At 35.7% G+C, this 18,099-nt stretch overlaps 1 protein-coding gene across 5 annotated transcripts in view; it reads left to right on the top strand.

Moving 5' to 3' along the window:
• col11a1.L (collagen type XI alpha 1 chain L homeolog) overlaps positions 1–16,297 on the top strand; it is a 126,370-nt gene extending 110,073 nt beyond the window's left edge. For all 5 annotated transcript variants that reach the window (XM_041590577.1, XM_041590574.1, XM_041590578.1 and 2 more), the window contains 18 exons: positions 4,904–4,957; positions 5,565–5,672; positions 5,753–5,806; positions 6,401–6,454; positions 7,174–7,227; positions 8,755–8,808; positions 8,919–9,026; positions 9,432–9,485; positions 10,091–10,144; positions 10,801–10,908; positions 11,349–11,402; positions 11,870–11,905; positions 12,528–12,581; positions 12,934–13,180; positions 13,588–13,700; positions 14,309–14,377; positions 14,526–14,759; positions 16,058–16,297. In XM_041590577.1, the coding sequence (XP_041446511.1) occupies positions 4,904–4,957; positions 5,565–5,672; positions 5,753–5,806; positions 6,401–6,454; positions 7,174–7,227; positions 8,755–8,808; positions 8,919–9,026; positions 9,432–9,485; positions 10,091–10,144; positions 10,801–10,908; positions 11,349–11,402; positions 11,870–11,905; positions 12,528–12,581; positions 12,934–13,180; positions 13,588–13,700; positions 14,309–14,377; positions 14,526–14,759; positions 16,058–16,204 (1,656 nt within the window). In that variant the 3' untranslated portion in view covers positions 16,205–16,297. The remainder of the gene's footprint in view (positions 1–4,903; positions 4,958–5,564; positions 5,673–5,752; positions 5,807–6,400; positions 6,455–7,173; positions 7,228–8,754; positions 8,809–8,918; positions 9,027–9,431; positions 9,486–10,090; positions 10,145–10,800; positions 10,909–11,348; positions 11,403–11,869; positions 11,906–12,527; positions 12,582–12,933; positions 13,181–13,587; positions 13,701–14,308; positions 14,378–14,525; positions 14,760–16,057) is intronic.
• The last annotated feature ends 1,802 nt before the right edge of the window (positions 16,298–18,099 follow it).

Below are 18,099 nucleotides of genomic sequence, written 5' to 3'. Positions count from 1 at the left end.
GAGTTCCTCAACCTAACATTGTGTGCCAGCCGCCAACATCTCACTCATGCTGTGAGTCACCAATATACTTTACCTTGTCTAACAGGGCATGAATGGGAATGCCAGCAGGAAACCAGCATAGACGAGTTGCTTGCTACAGTGAAAATGTTAGTTGGAAGAAGAACATTTATATCTCAGAATATAATAAAACCTGCAAGTAAAAAAGAATAAATTAAAATCCGCTACAATGTGGGTGCGTGTTTAAAGCATTAACAGGTGCCTTTTACAGAGAGACTAAAGGATAGACTAAAGAAGTGTGGCCCTGTTTATAGGTGTAATAATGAACAGCATCAAGATATACTGTTTATACTGGACATGCAAAGCCTCTCAGCCCTGTGTGTATTGATCTTGAGACTGGATTTGTGTTTTTGAAAACCAAGGTGCATTGACATTGTAACAGCTGATAATAATAATAATGGACTTGTTCACATCCAACAGTTATTTGCTGTTAGGGAGAAGTGCTCTTTTTATGGCAGTGGGGCACTCTCTTTGGTTTTTATGAGAATGCGGCCTTTAATACTTTTTTTTATGAGGCTGCATTCTTTAATCTCTCTTTTTATGAGCGTAAACTCTATAATCCTGACCTCTAAGTATAAGCTTTATTTGATTATTCATGCCTCTTTGTGTATTTTACTATATTGGGTCTCTGCATCATTTTTATTTTGTTACATTTCTCCGTATCTCACTGCAGCAAGCCAAACCATACAATGTTATTTCCCATAGTTGATTTCTTCTTTTATATCTCTTTGGATCAGTCTGTACGTGACACTGTCTGGTATAATGTAACCATTTAATGTAACCTTTTATAGTAACATCTTAAACCTACTTATCGTTCTATATCTCTTTTTCATTTGTTTACCTTGCTGCATAAATGACTTCTATAGTATAGCTTCTTCTAATACCTGCTTTGTGTTACATAATGTCATAAATACCTCCACACACTACAGACGGAGCAGGGGTATTAAAGTATAGTTATATGGCAGTGCTGTAACAACCCAGGGTTGTACATTTGTGGTTCCATAGTACTGGCAACAAAAAAAAAGTTGTTTGCCCTTCAAACCTTTCATGGTCTTATGAGCAGGCCAAGATTTCTAGAAAGGCCACAAAAACCCAGACCTAGGGCAGCAGGATTTTAGGGATGGTATGCTGCCAAACTGCATCTGAATTGGTTCTCAAGCACTGGGGATGAGCAGGAGATTTTGTAATTTTTTTAATCTCATTTGTGTCAGACCCAACAATGGAAATTTGCATATATGCGTGGTGACAGGGTCCAAGGGGGACCACCACAGCTGCGGGATCTGTCCCTCTGTATTTACACCACTTCTCAGGGCCATTCCCTTAACGGGAAAACATGTTATTGTCAAATGCATCCAGCAGATTTATGCACTTTAAATATGGCTTTTAAAAGAGCAAACATTTTTTATATTAAAATTTGACATGGGGCTAGATATTATATCCATTTCCCAGTTGCCCCCAACTGTCTGATAAACTTCAGTCACTCTTTACTGCTACACTGCTACAAGTTGGAGGGATATCACTCCCCTCCCCAGCCTATTAGCAGCCCATTAGCAGGCTATCAAGAGAACAATTGGCAGATATCCAAATAGCAGCCACTTAATAGCTTTGCTGAATGATTGCTCCTTAGCCCCAGCCAGTGGTAGACACAAGAATAGCACCAAAGCAGGAAAACACTGTTTTTTGATGCTTGGGTGCTATTCTCATGTCTATCATTAGGAAGACAGACTTGGGTCGCATTGAAGCTGTAGAGGCCCCAACAGCTCCTTGTCCTGGTCTCTGTTGCTAAACTCCTGATACTCGTGCATTGGGCTCAAATATGGAGATACCTGTACCATGCAGCAACCTATACTTACCTTGATTTTCAAACCATAGCTACAACATAAGCTACAAGTTACAACACAGCTACACATATTAGCCTTGAGTTAGTTACTTTGGCTACCAGGCTATTATGTGTTAAATTCAGTTTAGATAAAAAGATTTTGGCTTGACACAAAAAAAAATAATGCACATGTATTTGTGTTGAGCTTCTTTACCCAAAACAGGGCTTTCAATTATGTTTTAGCTGGGAATAAGATGGCCGGACCCTAATTTGCCTCTTTAATACAGTGTGGTGATGCTATTGCTAACCCGAGGCTACTGTTGGCTTTTGGAGATCAAGGATATCGTTTCTTGTTGGGTAGGCTGAGAACCAACTAACTTCAAGTCACCAGACATACTTAATGCAGAGAATTAGTAACATTTTAATATTAATTTACTTATGTCTGGATGCATTTATCAGTTCACTGAGCTAGAAAAATAATACTGAGAGGCTTAATGTGTGCTTTAGGATTTTAAATCTAAGTCTCCCTGTAGAACAGATACAAATGTTTACTCCCCAAATTATCACTTTTTAATACATTTTATAAGAATATTTATTCAAAACAGTCCCCAAATTATTTGAAGCTCTGTGCTACACGTTAATTTTTCACAGGATGGTAAATTTAAAGCAGGTGCTGAAACCTTTTGTCTGATTCTAAATGAATTCATTATCAGTCCAGAGCAACATCTACACTTTAAATGCCCCATCTGTTCCTATGTCAAAAGATTTTGGTAGTGTTACAAGAAATTGTCAATTCTTGTATTACATTTTTCACAGTGCCTACTATTCTAATGGACCTGGAAAGTGTATTATATCTATTTTTCATTGACCGCTTCATTGGGAGCCCGTTTTTTTTAGAGAGCAGCAACAAGCACTTAGTTCTTTTAAATTACATGTTTTTTTCCACTTATAAGTGTATGTGTCATTGAGCTTCATGACATACATTGGCCTGGGTGGGAGCAATAGGGTTATGACGTTTAAGGTCAAGACCCAAAGGACTTTAAAACAGTAGGAGTCCAGAGTCTTTACATTCTAGGAGTCAGAGCCACCAGTCAACATGTCCAAGGGTATTTTGCATTCTCAATAATCAAGTCAAGGGGCTTTCATATACTCAATGGGGCAGATGTATAAAAACGTGAGTTTAGAGTTTAATGAATAAAAATTCACCCATGCTCTATTCACTCCTATGGGATTTTTAGAACCATATTATCAAATGGTGAGTTCTAAATTTCACCCCTTGATAAATACTCTTCTAAAAATCCCATAGGAATGATTAGAACATTGGTGAGTTTTTATTTATAAAGCTCTAAACACACAAGGGGAAGCCTGAACCTAAACCATCTGCCTCAGCATAGCAGGGGATGTTAACATTAAATATGTTATATATGATCTAAGAAGTACATACTAGTTATATGTTATTTATAACTGCACAAGACATGTTCATCTGTTCTCAACCCTTTTAGACAAATTATAGTTAAATGCTTATCTGGCGTCTAAGTGTTGGCCTATACTTTGTAGGAGGATGCAGGAGTTTATTTCTGTTTTGGTATATAGTGGAGGCTTACCTTATGTAAGGATTCATTGGAGAAGACATAAACATTGTCCTTATTTGTATGATGCAGAGCTATTACCCATACCTGTCCAAAAACAATCAAAGCCTACAAAACATATATGTAACTCTTGGGCAGGTTGAGGGCTATGCTTAGAAATTCAGGTCTTGTGGTCCATTGGCCTTAAAAGGGTTTTTCACCTTTAAAGCATTGAGAGTGATATTCTGAGCCAATTTGCAAGTGGTTTTAATTTTATTATTATTTGTGGTTTTGAGTTATTTAGTATTTTATTCAGCAGCTCTCCAGTTTGCAATCTCAGCAATCTGGTTGCTAGGGTCCAAATTACCCAAGTAATCATGCATTGTTTTGAATAAGAGACTGGAATAAGTATAGGAGAGGTCTGAATAGAAAGATCAGTAATAAAAAGTAGCAATAAGAGTAAACTTGTAGCTCACAGAGTGTTTGTTTTTAGATGAGGTCAGTGATGCCCCATTTGAGAGCTGAAAAGAGTCAGAAGAAAAAGTCAAATAATTCAAACATTATAAAAATAAATAACGAAGACCAATTGAAAAGTTGCTTAATATTAGCCATTCTATAACATACTAAAAGATAACTTAAAGGCAAACCACCCCTTTAAGTTGGATGCTACTGTTGAAAGACAAAATTGTTGACTGAAAATATATTTTGCTGTGTCTCAAATGCCATTTGTAAAGCAGAAATCATTTATGCTCAGTTATTACGGTAGCCTAAGGTTAAAAGACATAAAGATGTGATATAATCTCCCATCTCTCAGACCTTGTACCCATTATAGTTACCTTGTGGCACAACAACTGAAGGCTGGATTACAGATCTGCGTATCCAGTTATTTTAAATGGTACACATATGAGGGAATAGCCAGGAACTAAGAGTCCAAAGGAAGGTTTTTTTAAGAAGAAGAATTTCCAGAAGAGAATATAAATGTTTCAGGAGAAATGGTCAAAATAAATTAAGTTTAGTAATGAACATTGTATGCTGCGAATGTTTCTTTGTGCTTTCTAAACTGCCATTCTGTATATCATTATTAGATAAAAGAAGTGAGCGCAATTTTCTGCAGAAGAGACTCTAAAAATGTCCAGATGCTACTCCATAATGGGACTGAATGTTCAGCTTATATAAAAGAATATAAAAATCTACTCCTGCCCCTGGAGATGTCCAGCATGTAGTTCTCCATCTGTTGTTGAAATTAGATTTCTAGTTGAGTGTCGACTCTCTGATATAAAGTGCTATGGATTGTCCTCATTTATGTCCAAAGCAAGGAGATTTGTTGTTTCAGTTGTGTGGACATTCCATGGAACATACAAGCTTCCACTGCAGGAATACTGGTCTTTGTAAACCAACTGACATAATGAACATTTGTTAATTACTTAATTACCTAATTTTGTTAACAATTTCTTCATAGGGTGAATCAGGAGAAGCTGGAAACCCAGGTCCCCCAGGAGAAGCTGGCATAGGTGTAAGTTTCAGCATGAAATCAGAATACATGGTAGCTTTCTCTTAAAATTAGTTCAGTTGGAGGGATTTTCTATTTCAAAAGAACAGATATCCAAGCAGTATGTATTAAACACTTACTGGTGCCACGGAGCTCTGAAAGAATAATTATCACTCAGGGAGATTCTTTGAATGACTTTTTTTAGTGTCAGAGCTTATTAAAATGTTATTAGCATTTTATAACCAAACTTCACTTTACATAGATTTTGACCGCTTTCCAGTCTTAGTAAAATTTCACATATTGGTTTGAATGGAGCCAACCGTTAAGGGCAAATAAGTACAATTTAGATAAAGAGAAATTAATTGAAAAATGATTACCTATTCATACCATTTGTATTAGTAACACCAAGACAGCAGGCACACCAAATCTACATATATGAGTTGCAGCCATCATGATGGATTTACTAATATTATAACATGTTCCTTGTATACATACCTTTGCCAGGTTTCTAGGCCCATTATTTTGGCACCATGTACAATGTCCGGTTTTAGCCTACTCTGGAAAATACTGCCCCTTAGATTTTTTTGTCCTAACACAGTGCCTCATCTAACAGTGGGTTAATATTTCTCAGGGTCCTAAAGGCGAAAGGGGAGAGAAAGGCGAGGCTGGACCCCCAGGCTCTGCAGGGCCTGCTGGTCCCAAGGGACCTCCAGGAGATGATGGTCCTAAAGGAAATCCTGTAAGTGCGAGACTTAGAATAATTTGTTTTATATTTTACTTATCATTCTCGAAACCTTTAACCTGGTATTTCACTTTTAGGGTCCCGTTGGATTCCCAGGAGATCCTGGTCCACCTGGAGAACCTGGTCCAAGTGTAAGTACTATATTTTGTCTTTCGTTTCTCATTGTAAGGGTGTTTTTTTAGGGTTTTTTTGCTAGGTTTATCCATTTTTAACAATGATCTCACAAATTTAAATATAAAATGCTTATATTGCCTTTGAATTGGGCTAACATTCTTCCACTCCCCTCTGAACCTACAATGTCACTTCTGCCATTGAGACATAAGCCATGGGCTAAGCATATGTGTGTATATTCCACACACCTATGCAATTATGACATTTCTGAGTGGGCAGATAGACAGAAATCTCCCTCTTTGTTTTACTCCACGGAAGACAAATTTTCAAGCATTTCAGACGCAATGAATCCAAACTGGATAAATGCAGAAAGAACATAGATGATGCATAGTGTTTACAAGAAACACAGCCAAGTACATAAATAAATCATAGGTATTTATAGATCATTCATTTTGCTGAGGCTCTTGACTTAGATTAGCAAAAGCTAATTTATTTACATCATACAGTTCCAGCATAAAGGCACCTTGTAAAACATTCACAGATAACATGGAAGTGTCCTTTAATTATGCATATAGAGATGTGTTAAAAGTACTTTTTCTTTTTTTTCTTAAAAGGGACAAGATGGTGTTTCTGGTGATAAAGGAGAAGATGGAGAATCAGGACAGCCTGTAAGTATTAAACTTTTCAAAACCATTTTATTCTTATTTTACTTGCAATTTTGGTTGTCTTTTTTGTTTTTTCCTGAGGAAGGTCACATTATTTATTTTAAATATTTGATAGCATGTGTAAGGGGCATGTTTTATTTAATTTATATACTTTTGTTGCTGATTGGCACCCTAGCATTTGACTAATATATGAATTGCCCCCTCCTTACGGAGTGTGTTAAGTACAAAGCTCCCTTGCCCTGAATGCTCTGCGCTCTACATCTTGTACTAGATTAATAATGTATTTCCAGGTACTTGCATAGCTTGCATCAACAATACCATAGGTGAAAGTGCTCTGTGGATCAACATTAAGCTTTCAACAGCCAATAGCATCCAGCACTTGTACCCCTTTTTTTATAAGCACTGCATATTTAGCGGAATGGAGCCTCGGGTCAGCAGATCCTGGGAAGGACACTAACATTATCTACATAATGCATAACTATTTGCTACTAGTTATTCCAACTATCTAGCCACCTTTTAGTAAAGTGGAATTTGCTAACATTGCTAATTAACTAATACTTGTTAAAACTGCTATTGTTAGATTGACATTGTATTTATTTGCAGTATAAAACAAAATTCCCCCTAGTTATATATGGGAAACATGTATAAAGCACCTTTCTAACCCATTTATAAAAACGTGCAGTTAGAAAAATAGGAGTTAATCATTTTTTTTGTCGTTGTAGGGTCCACCTGGTCCCTCAGGAGAAGCTGGACCACCAGGACCTCCAGGAAAGAGAGTGAGTACAGTCTTTTGTGTGTGTGTGCTGGATCTCTTTTACAATATGTTGTGATTTCACCTTTATGTGTTCGAAAAGTGAGTTAAGACAAAAGTTCTGTACATCTACATAAATAAACTGTGATAGAAATAAGAATTGGAAGGGTCAATAAAAAATAAACAGAGCTCTCAACTTGAGCAAGATTTAGGCAGCTGCTGCTGTGGGAGTGCGTAGAGATGAATAATTATTGCATGGTATAATAGGATATTGATTTACCTTTGTATTGTGCAAGAACTAGGGAACAAAGACAGGAAATAATCAGGCACATCACTGAAAGGTGGCAAGTTTGAGGGTTCTGCAGTCAACAGACCATGTACATATGTATATTTAGATAACTGTGTATAGATTTGTCATTTTGCCTGTATAGGTGACAATTTAAATATCACTATGAATGCATGGCTGCATATAGACTTTTTAGGTGTTCAGTTATGCATATGTGGTTTGTAAACCTACTACGTTAGAAATTTCTTAAACATTTGAGATGAAATAATGTACTACAGATTTATTGAATATATTGAGAAAACACTCTGATATATGTACTACTTGCCTCTCTAATTGCAGTAGCAATGGGTGTTCATGAGTAATTAAGCGCCTCTTTTTATTGCATGTCCATTTGTACTTACAAACCTGTCTGTTCTGAAATGAAGAATTGAATTACTGTTGTGCTAAACACATTGAACTTGCTCTTGTACATAGTATATTGCTGCCACATAGACAAAGATAGAGCCATTGCTTATTGATGCATCAGGCCAACGTCCACTCGTCATTTGCACAGCAGAATGTGCATTAACAATGGCTGGAACAATGCATCTCGGTAATGGCAGTATAACTGTGTTTTATCTATGTGGGATTATCCTTTCAGCTCCAATTTAAATATCAATATAAATGTATCCCCCATACTCAATAAATGTCTCGAAGCTTGCACATGTGAAGCAAACCATAGCAACCAATAACATACCTGCAGATTGGTTGTTATAAGTGATTATACCTGTAGCACACTTTTATCACATAACACTAATATTTATTTACTAAATGTGTGTATACTTGAAAAGGTTAACTCAAGTGCAATGTTTGCCTTTTATTAAAGGGATAACATCATTTGAAAAAAGGCTAATAAACGGCTATTACCTAAACCACTAATAATTGTTTAAAATGGAGAGGAGATAAGAAAACTTAAAAGTATATTACAAAAAAGTTTTGCCCTAAATATAGATGGCTAAAGGTATGCCACTTAATTCACATAACTGGATTGGCAGGTATTTTTGTGTGATTACTGAATTGAGTAACATAATTTACAATGCAATGCCAAGGTATTATCAAGTTTTTTTCCCCATGGGAAGCACAATGTCCACATAGGCATCAAAGCATCTTGTATGACTTTGTCCATAACATTTGTAAAATCAATCTATTTTTTTTTTTAGCTATTCTTATTCATTTCAGTTATAAAGTGTGTAAGTGATATCCTGGCTAATGCCTTCTCTTTTACAGGGACCTCCTGGTGCTTCTGGTTCAGAAGGAAGACAAGGAGAGAAAGGTGCAAAGGTGAGAAACAGTTATGTTTGATGCTGACCCTACTACCACTTACATTCATTCACTAATTAAATGGATAAAAATGATAAATGGAAAGCCTAACCTTTGTTATCATATTCCAGGGTGAGGCTGGAGCAGAAGGAGCACCTGGCAAAACTGGTCCTGTTGGACCACAGGGACCTGCTGGGAAACCAGGGCCTGAAGGACTTAGAGGAATTCCTGGGCCTGTGGTAAGAATATTTAGCCAGAAAAAACATTTTTTTTTTTACTTTAAGTCTGATTGCATGTACTTACAATATTATTATTATTATTAGGTATTTATGTGCAACACATTCCACTGCTCTGTAGAATAAATAGTGGTATACATTGAACATATAGATTACATACAAAAACAACAGATAACTGATACATGAGGACCTCACCAAAAAAGCATACTAAACTAAAAAGGATAATGTGTGTTAGACAGCTGGTCTTTCACGTGGCTTTTTAATTATTAGTTCAGCACCACAATCTCAGATAAGAAAAACATGGAATATAAAATGATAGAATGATAGCGATAAACCATACATTTAAATGCCATAACTGTTGAATTACATTTTTTTTTGATTGCATCTAAATTTGATTTCTGACATTAGGGAGAACAAGGCCTTCCAGGTGCCCCTGGGCAGGATGGACCTCCAGGCCCAATGGTAAGTGAGATGGACAGTATTACAGTATTTCTTGTCTATCAAGAGATTTTTTGGTTTTCCTGAATGGTCTGGTCATATATACATCATGCTAAGTCAAGTTTGTACTTAAAATGTAAGCTTAATGAATAAATTCATGTGGTACAATTAACCAAGCTATAGTTTTCAAACAGACAATAGGCTATATGTTAACTGTCAGGTAATGCATTTGGATGAGTCTAAGGGGGTTATTTAATAAACTCCAAATGCAAAAATCAAGACTTTTAAAAAATCACACATTTTTTGGAATTTATTAAACCCATAGGATGGAAAAGTCTGAATCAGAAAATTCGGCATCTCAGACCTGTCAAGGTTGCACATAAATCAATGGGAGAAGTCCCAATGATTTTTTGATGTGCGCTGGATATGCAACACCCCAAATTTTTCGGGACAAAAATCAATTGAATTGTGAAAATTTGGATTTTATTCCAACAAAGCAAATTTTCGGGAAATTGTAATAATAATTAAGCATTTGTTCGGAGTTTGTAGCAGAAAATATTGAGATAAATTCGGACTTTGATAAATAACCCCCTAATTGTAGTAACAATTAATGTCTTTCTTTTATTTAGGGTCCTCCCGGTTTACCAGGTCTAAAAGGAGATCCCGGTACAAAGGGTGAGAAGGTAAGGCTACCATTGTAGAGACTTGTTCATCAAAAGCCAGGGATCATTAGGATGTGGTTTTACGGAGGTGTTATACAGCAGTTTTCCTGTAATCACAGGGAATAGTTCTAGAAGAGGAATCCTGCTGCCTATCAGTCAGAGGTAGAATATAACACTAAAGGGCAAAAAGTAAAGACTGCACAGGGCAACTTTATTGGTTAAGATGTGGAATTATGTATCAAATACATATGCAACAGTATCAGTACCTACAGGGGAACAATAAGGAATCTTGTTTTTACAAGATCAGAGTTTTTACAGCAGTAGGAGAAGCATTTCAGTGATTTTCATGTGAACTTGATGATATAAGAAGATGACATACACGTTATATGGTTATTCATTTTGTTATGATGAGTCACATCTAACGAACAGAGCATTGCTGAAAGATGTAGTAATGACAATTTCCTCCAGGAAATAGTAGGAAGCTTTCAAAGAAGGGTACAGGAAGGGTTACCAAAAGGAGTATATACAGTAACAGGGTGGATTCCAGGAAATAGTTCAGTTGATCTATTCACTATTTCCAGTATTCAGTTAAAGTTGAACCTACTGCATACATGACATCATGCCTAGAACTGGAATTCTTTAATATTAATTAATCTTTCTACCACAACAAATCCTAGGGACATCCAGGTCTGATTGGTCTGATTGGGCCACCAGGAGAGCAGGGTGAGAAGGGTGACAGAGGACTTCCCGGTTTACAAGGTTCTCACGGAGCCAAAGGAGATGGCGTAAGTACATCACTATCCTAATAATTAGCTAGTTTCATAAGAAATGGAATATCCAATCAGGTCTAGAATTCCCTACAGTAGTAATGTCAAACTGTTTTCATATAGTGTGCTGATTAACTAAATGACATTTTAGAGAGGCATATTACTATAAAACCATGATGTTACCAAAAGAGATTATGGGGTTCATAATCTTTTCAAGAGTTACATCTGGCCCATAAGCTTTTAATCAGACATCCCTGCCCTACACACTACTGTGACATTTTTCTAGCAAACTGAATCAGACCTAATATGCCTATTGTTTACAACAATCCAATCCAAAGGGAATTGTCCAGTTTCTTTGAATCTACTGTATCTGCTGATGCAACTGATCTAAATAATCCAGTTTGTAAATATTTTAAACAATAACTATTTATCGTAACATGTATCTTTTACATTTTTAGGGTATAACAGGCCCGGCTGGTCCCACAGGTCCACCTGGATCCCCCGGTTTACCTGTAAGTATTGTAAAAAACTATATTTGGAATTCCAGGCAATGAGCAATTCACACGTAAACATAATCAAATTTGGCCAACCCAGGCACAGAAATAGAGAAATATTATTTTTTATCTGATTTTTTTTTTTACTCTCTATCTGAAATTTTTTTGAAAACACATATGACATTTTTGAGAACCATGATAAAGATGTGAAGAAAGGAACTTTCCAGTATATTTCCTACATTTGAGGAACACATTAATACAAACATTTGTGGCATATTATAGCTTAGTTATTGTGGGCCACTGTGTCACCGCAGTAATACAAAATGTTTTTCTCCACCTTTTTATATAATTTAACAATATATTGCTTTCCAACATCAGTGTACTTCATGGCAGGGTTGGTATGCCCATACAGTTGCTGGCAGACAATGCATGCATAAACCAATTTGTGAAGCATTTTGTTAACATCCACTGTGATTTGGTTTTAGGGTCCTCAAGGTCCTAAGGGTTCAAAGGGATCAAATGTAAGTAGCTTGTACCATTTGACTTGCCCTTAATGTTACTAACCCTGTAGATTCTCTTCCATCTACTCCCCATTTACTTTGTAACATTCCATATCTGGCCATTCATGCAGTTCATTAGAAGTCTCTATCTGTGATTTATTTACTAACCTTACATTTGCTATTGCTGACCATTTTTTTCATTAGTTCCAACCGTATTCTTCATTATTTCTTTTTAGGCAGTACTCCCTAACTGTATGGTTTTCCTATAGTTAGTTTTATATCAATTCTAGATGCAGAGGTGGCTTCATGTGTCAAACTATGTGATACCATTACTTAGGAATGCATTGGTGTGGTATATGCAGAAGCAAACTGATGTATTATTTACTCCACCTAAAAAACAGTCATCTATATGGGGTGACAGACATTGAGCCTACAAAACTGTGCATAATGTAAAATCTGTATACTATACCAATATCCCTGAATTTAGCAATCCCTTTAATTTATTTTCTTAAGAATGAATATGTATCTTTTTTAACACTGATCATTGTTACTTTCTAATGAGCATGCTCTCCATTGTCTCACCACAAATGTCGGTTTAAATTAAATGCAGTATACCCTCAACCTTTGTTTCTCTTCATTGCAGGGTCCATCTGGTCAGAAGGGAGATGGTGGTCTTCCTGGACCTCCTGGTCCACCTGTAAGTATTTCTTCAAGTATGTGTATAGGACAGTAATTATTGAAGATGTTGGTATCTATTTGTGATAAATTGACTCATCCCTACAGAATATGTATATTGGTATGAGGGGCAATATAGTTCTGGGAATTTGTGTAACTAACATGGTATAAAGATAGTATATAGTCACTTGGGCTGGGACTGATATGGACTATAATCAAGCTCTGCTCTGCTATGTTATATCAGCTCTATGAAATTATTAATATAATAATAATACTTTTAATTATTATTATTAATAATAATATTAGAGTTGTATTAGTACCAAAATGTTTTATAATACATTTTTGCTTAATCTTTATGGTATATCTTATGTTAGGGCCCTCCTGGGGAAGTGATCCAACCATTGCCTATCCAGTCACCAAGGAAGACCCGAAGATCTTCAGATGATATGATGGCAGATGCTGGAGACTACACCATGTACGAAGATGAAAAGAACCAGCTATTTAATTCCGTGGATAAACTAAAAGAACAAGTTCAGAACATGAAATTTCCCACAGGAGAGCGTGACAACCCAGCAAGGACATGCAAAGACCTGCAGCTTAGTCACCCAAAATTCACCGATGGTAGGTCATTTACTGAAAATTCATTATTGTTGGCTTTGAATTAAAACATGTAAAATGAATCCAGTATTAAGAATGTTAATATCATACCTCTGTGATGATGAAAGTTGAATCCATTGTTTAGGTCAAATTTTGAAATAATAAATTAATATTTGAATTTAAATCACTTTTTCAGTAGGATGTCTTCACTTCACTTTACAACCATGTGAGAGTTGTTAAGTTTATTAAATCTACAAAATAAAACAGGCTATGAATGACACAATGTATAGACCTACTATGCCCACCAATGTTCTGCTTAATAATTATATTTACACTGAATAGTTTTGAAGTTCAGGTTGAGTGTGGGTGCTACATAATGATGCAAAATAGTGGGACTTGTTTTTTAAGAATGCATTTTTTTTATTGTTCAGGTGAATACTGGATTGATCCAAACCAGGGCTGCTCCAGTGATTCATTGAAAGTTTACTGCAATTTCACAGCTGGAGGAGAGACTTGTATATATCCAGACAAGAAATCAGAAGGAGTGAGTAGAGCCACATTTGGCTGTGTAAAGTAAAAATGACTTGTTTTATCAGTGGCAATATTTAGAGAAAAGCAGGTAAATTAACTGTTATATAGTTTGTATAGTTTGGCAGAAGTATTGCTCCAGTCTGCCTCTGTGTTTAAAAGGATTTAGTCATCTCAAAGCAACCCCTGCATAATGGTGCTGCTGCTGCTAATCTGTAGGGCAAAATAGTGACAACAAATGGGGAAGGGAAGGAGTGTTTGTACAGAACTCTTGCATTGCATCTTGCACTTTCCAAGGTGAATACAAATTTAAATGTGTGCCATAAATTGTTCCATTTCCAGTGAGCCAAATTTGAATCATTGCCAGAAATTGTGAGCCAATGCATGATTATTCTGTAAGTCATTAGCGCATGGCATATGTGTAGATACAGCACACGCAGAGGGCCTTGGAAGTAGCATATCCTTTAGGAAGGTATTAATTCCGGGGCTAAATTGCCTTTTTTCAGCCAGGTACATGTATAGAGGGCGAAAAGATGGAAGGAGCTTTGTGAATAGCATTTTAATGAAGTCAATTTTGTGCTTTATGTTCTTAAATGAGTCCTTAATTCTGTATTGTGGTAACAGGTGAGGATATCATCCTGGCCTAAAGAAAAACCTGGCTCATGGTTCAGTGAGTTCAAGAGAGGAAAGCTGGTAGGTTACATCAGAATGACATGGCTGCATATTACCTTCTTAATCAGATATTTGTGTTTTAGTCATGCACTTATATTAATATTAATCAGAAAAAGGTGAATTTTGCAATAGTGATACTAAAATTTGCCTTTTTGCTCCTTTCCCTTAGCTGTCTTATGTGGACACTCAGGGTAACACCATTAACCAAGTACAAATGACCTTCCTGAGACTCCTCAGTCAATCTGCCCGGCAAAACTTCACCTATACTTGTCAACACTCTGTTGCTTGGCATGACAATGTGGCCAAGCACTACAACAAAGCCCTAAGGTTCCTTGGATCCAATGATGAGGACATTTCCTATGATAACAACCCATACATCAGACCTTTGCATGATGGCTGTGCGGTAAGTACAGTATATAGGTAGTATATTTGTAACCTACCAGTTATGTAAAATGAAAAAAATAGATGGAAGGAAGTTCCCTGTATAAATAGGAAGAGTCATAAAAAGAGTTATAGGGTGATCTACGTGAAGCTACCTAAAGTTAATTTGTTCTAATGAGTAGTAACAAAAAGCAGTTTATTATTATTATTCTCAAAAACTGCACTTAAAACAAATATTATTTCCTTATTGATATCCCTAAACTGAACCATTATTTCCAAACAAACACGGATTTAGGCTTTGAGTTTTCTAAACTATTTTGTTTTTGCTGTGATTTTGATGTACTTTTGTTTTAATTTGTTCTGAATCAGTAATAAATATTACTGCAAACATAAAGCAATTAGATATCTCTGTATTGATACTGCCATGGTTTTGACTTATGGAAGCCTTTCCAAGATCAAATGTATTTACCAATCAATACATTCTCTGAATCCACAAAAGCAATGATAATATCCATTCTAAGGAACATTCTTGTACAAGCAAGATATTCTATTGACATAATGTGAAGGAGTAATGGAGTGAAAGATGGAAAATGAACCAGCCAGGCAGGGTAGAAAGACAGGAAAAGGTAATGTCATCAACAGAAAAGAATACGTGTGTTCACCCAAGGGGAGAGCTTAATCTAATGGAGACATGGAATGCACTGAAAATAGAGTTTTGATTTGCAACTCTTGTAGTATTAATGTAGAAATAACATTCTCACAAATAGCCAAATAAAATGAAATGCACAAAAAAATGAATACATAGAAAAATACAGGCTATGGCATCAGTGGTCAGTCGCTATGGGTTAATTCAATTTACTAATGTAGCCAACTTATTGAAATAAAACCAAAATATCATCAGGGTTAAGTAATGTGAATCCCTAATTTGTTGCTCAAAGTGTTGTATTTTTTAGGAAAACCTATTAGATTCATTGTAATATTACATAACATTTGGTTTTATCCCAGTTTTGTTTGAATTGTATCCAACACTTTGCCAGGGCCTCTGTTAAAACTTGTATTAAAATATAAAATAGTTGTTATAAGGTGGCAATATGCTTGGGTATCCTTGACTCAAGTTTGAATTTAGATTACAATGGTGTTTTTTCTGTTTCTTAGTGAATTGAATTAGGCTCAATGTATCTAAAAGCAGAGCCACAGAATGGGAAAAACATAAATGATTACAGGTGTTTTTATAATTTTTTGAATTGTCATATACAGAACCATTTCTTAGGGTAAATATTTATACCTGACATTAGAGTGATCATGTTTTATCTTTGACAGCTGAAGAAAGGATATGCACGAACAGTCCTGGAAATTAACACCCTGAAGATAGATCAGCTGCCCATTGCAGATGTAATGATCAGTGACTTTGGGGAGCAGCACCAGAAATTTGGATTTGAGGTCGGACCGGTCTGCTTCTTAGGTTGAGACTGGAATGTGGACAAGCAGCTTAATAAAAAAAATTAAAATATGTAAAAAAATGTTTTCTTAAAAAAAAAAAAAAAAGCATCAGGCTTGGGATGTCATCAGAGACGTGTTCGCCACATGCAAGTTTTGAATTCGGATGGTGCACAGGGGAAGAAAAGACAAATAACTAAAGAGCAATTTCTGCGCGTGCGAATTACCTAGAAATTGCCTGCGGCCCAGATTTGGGGCAGAATCACATGACTTAAACAGAAAGTATATGCCAAAATATGAAGGACTTAGACATGGTACTGTATGGATAGCATTGTCCTCCTTCCACGGAAATTTTTTTTTTGGTGCTGGAAAATACCAAAAACAACAAGCTTCGTCCATCATAGGTGCTATTAACTCTCGTGAATAGGTTTAACAAATGCTGTATACATTTAATTATTCTGCATACCTAGTTTAAGGCGTGCATGTCCTTTCCCAAAACTTGCATGTGACTCTGGGTTGAGCCTTCCTCTAAAAGACCCATGAAGCATAACAGGTTCCCCACTGTGTAGAAAAGAAACAGCGTGTTTACTGTGCAAAATAATGTATAATTCCAGTGGACCTCCAACCCTTCTTTCAGACACAAAATAAAAATCCCTTTGTATATATTGATGTGGAAGACCTCTCTTATTTGCTGTTGCTAGAACAAAATAAATATATATATTTTACAGTCATTATATATAAAAGCCTCAGGTGGCCAAACTGGAAAACAAAAAAAAAAAAACAAACAAGATGATCTAAATTGCAGGATTTTTCATGCTGCATCTTGCAGATCAAAAACCTTTTAGGTGCAATATTTGATGGTGCTAATACCTCATTCCAGAATGTCATGACATGCATGTATATACCTAAAATAACTTTTTTAATTATTATTTGTGGTCAGGGGAAAATGTATTAAGAGTAATATTTCTGTATAAGATATTTGTCGGTTCTATGTGAAGTCAGTGGTCAAATAGTTTAAATTTCTGTGTCATCGAGGTTCATGCATCTTCAGTCACTTATTATAAAAACCTGGACTCAAAGCATAATTTTATGTTTGTGTTCCGTGTTTGAGAATATTTTAAACTAGGTGAGAGCAGTTATTTCTTGGAATGTTCTTAGGTGCTGTTTGTAAGTATTTACATCTTTATTAAAATCTTAAATGCCCAAAGACCACAAAGAATTATTGGGCAGGACTCAGCCCTTCTTATAATAAAGAGATTAAATTTGGTATTTATATAGTTAGGCTGTATATGCAAATTTAATCACTTTGTAACAATTTAGTTTATCTCGGTCATGTGATTCTACCCGGGTTGCATTGAAACCTAAGAGGGGCTGCTATTCCTTGGTTAATTTGTCACCCAAGTATTTTTTTAATTATCCATCAAGAGTTGTTCTGGTCTTTCCTCCCTATTTTGGTTTAAGCTGAAAGTAAAGATAACTTTTTTTCATGTTAAAAATAAAAACAAAATTCTTTTGTAATTATTTTTCATAATATATGTAAGACTTGAAAATTGTGTGTTACTCTTTCATAAATAAACTGTTAAATTAATTGGTCTCATATCCCACAAGCTCATTTTTCCCATGACATTTAATTACTGGAAAAGGAAAGTTAATTTTTATTTTGTTGAAAGCTCGTTCCTTTTTCTTTTTCAATAGATTTTTTTGTTTTCTTTTCCATTCCCCCCCCCCCAAAGTTTGTTACCGTCACCACAAAGAAGATATGAGAATGTTATCAATAAATTCAAGTCTTGTTTACGTTCAAAGTTATTTTTATTTCTTCGAATTCCACTTGTTTTATGTCTAAACTGAAAGTGCGCTGCCAACAGCATTGTAGCATTTCCAATGGAAACTATTTTGAAGTAGGCAATATTTTTAAACAGTGAGAG

Source organism: Xenopus laevis, chromosome 4L, assembly GCF_017654675.1.
Source record: "Xenopus laevis strain J_2021 chromosome 4L, Xenopus_laevis_v10.1, whole genome shotgun sequence".
Taxonomy (NCBI): Eukaryota; Metazoa; Chordata; class Amphibia; order Anura; family Pipidae; genus Xenopus; species Xenopus laevis.
The sequence above is the reverse complement of the archived record's forward strand: the minus strand, read 5'-3'. Positions and strand labels throughout refer to the sequence as shown.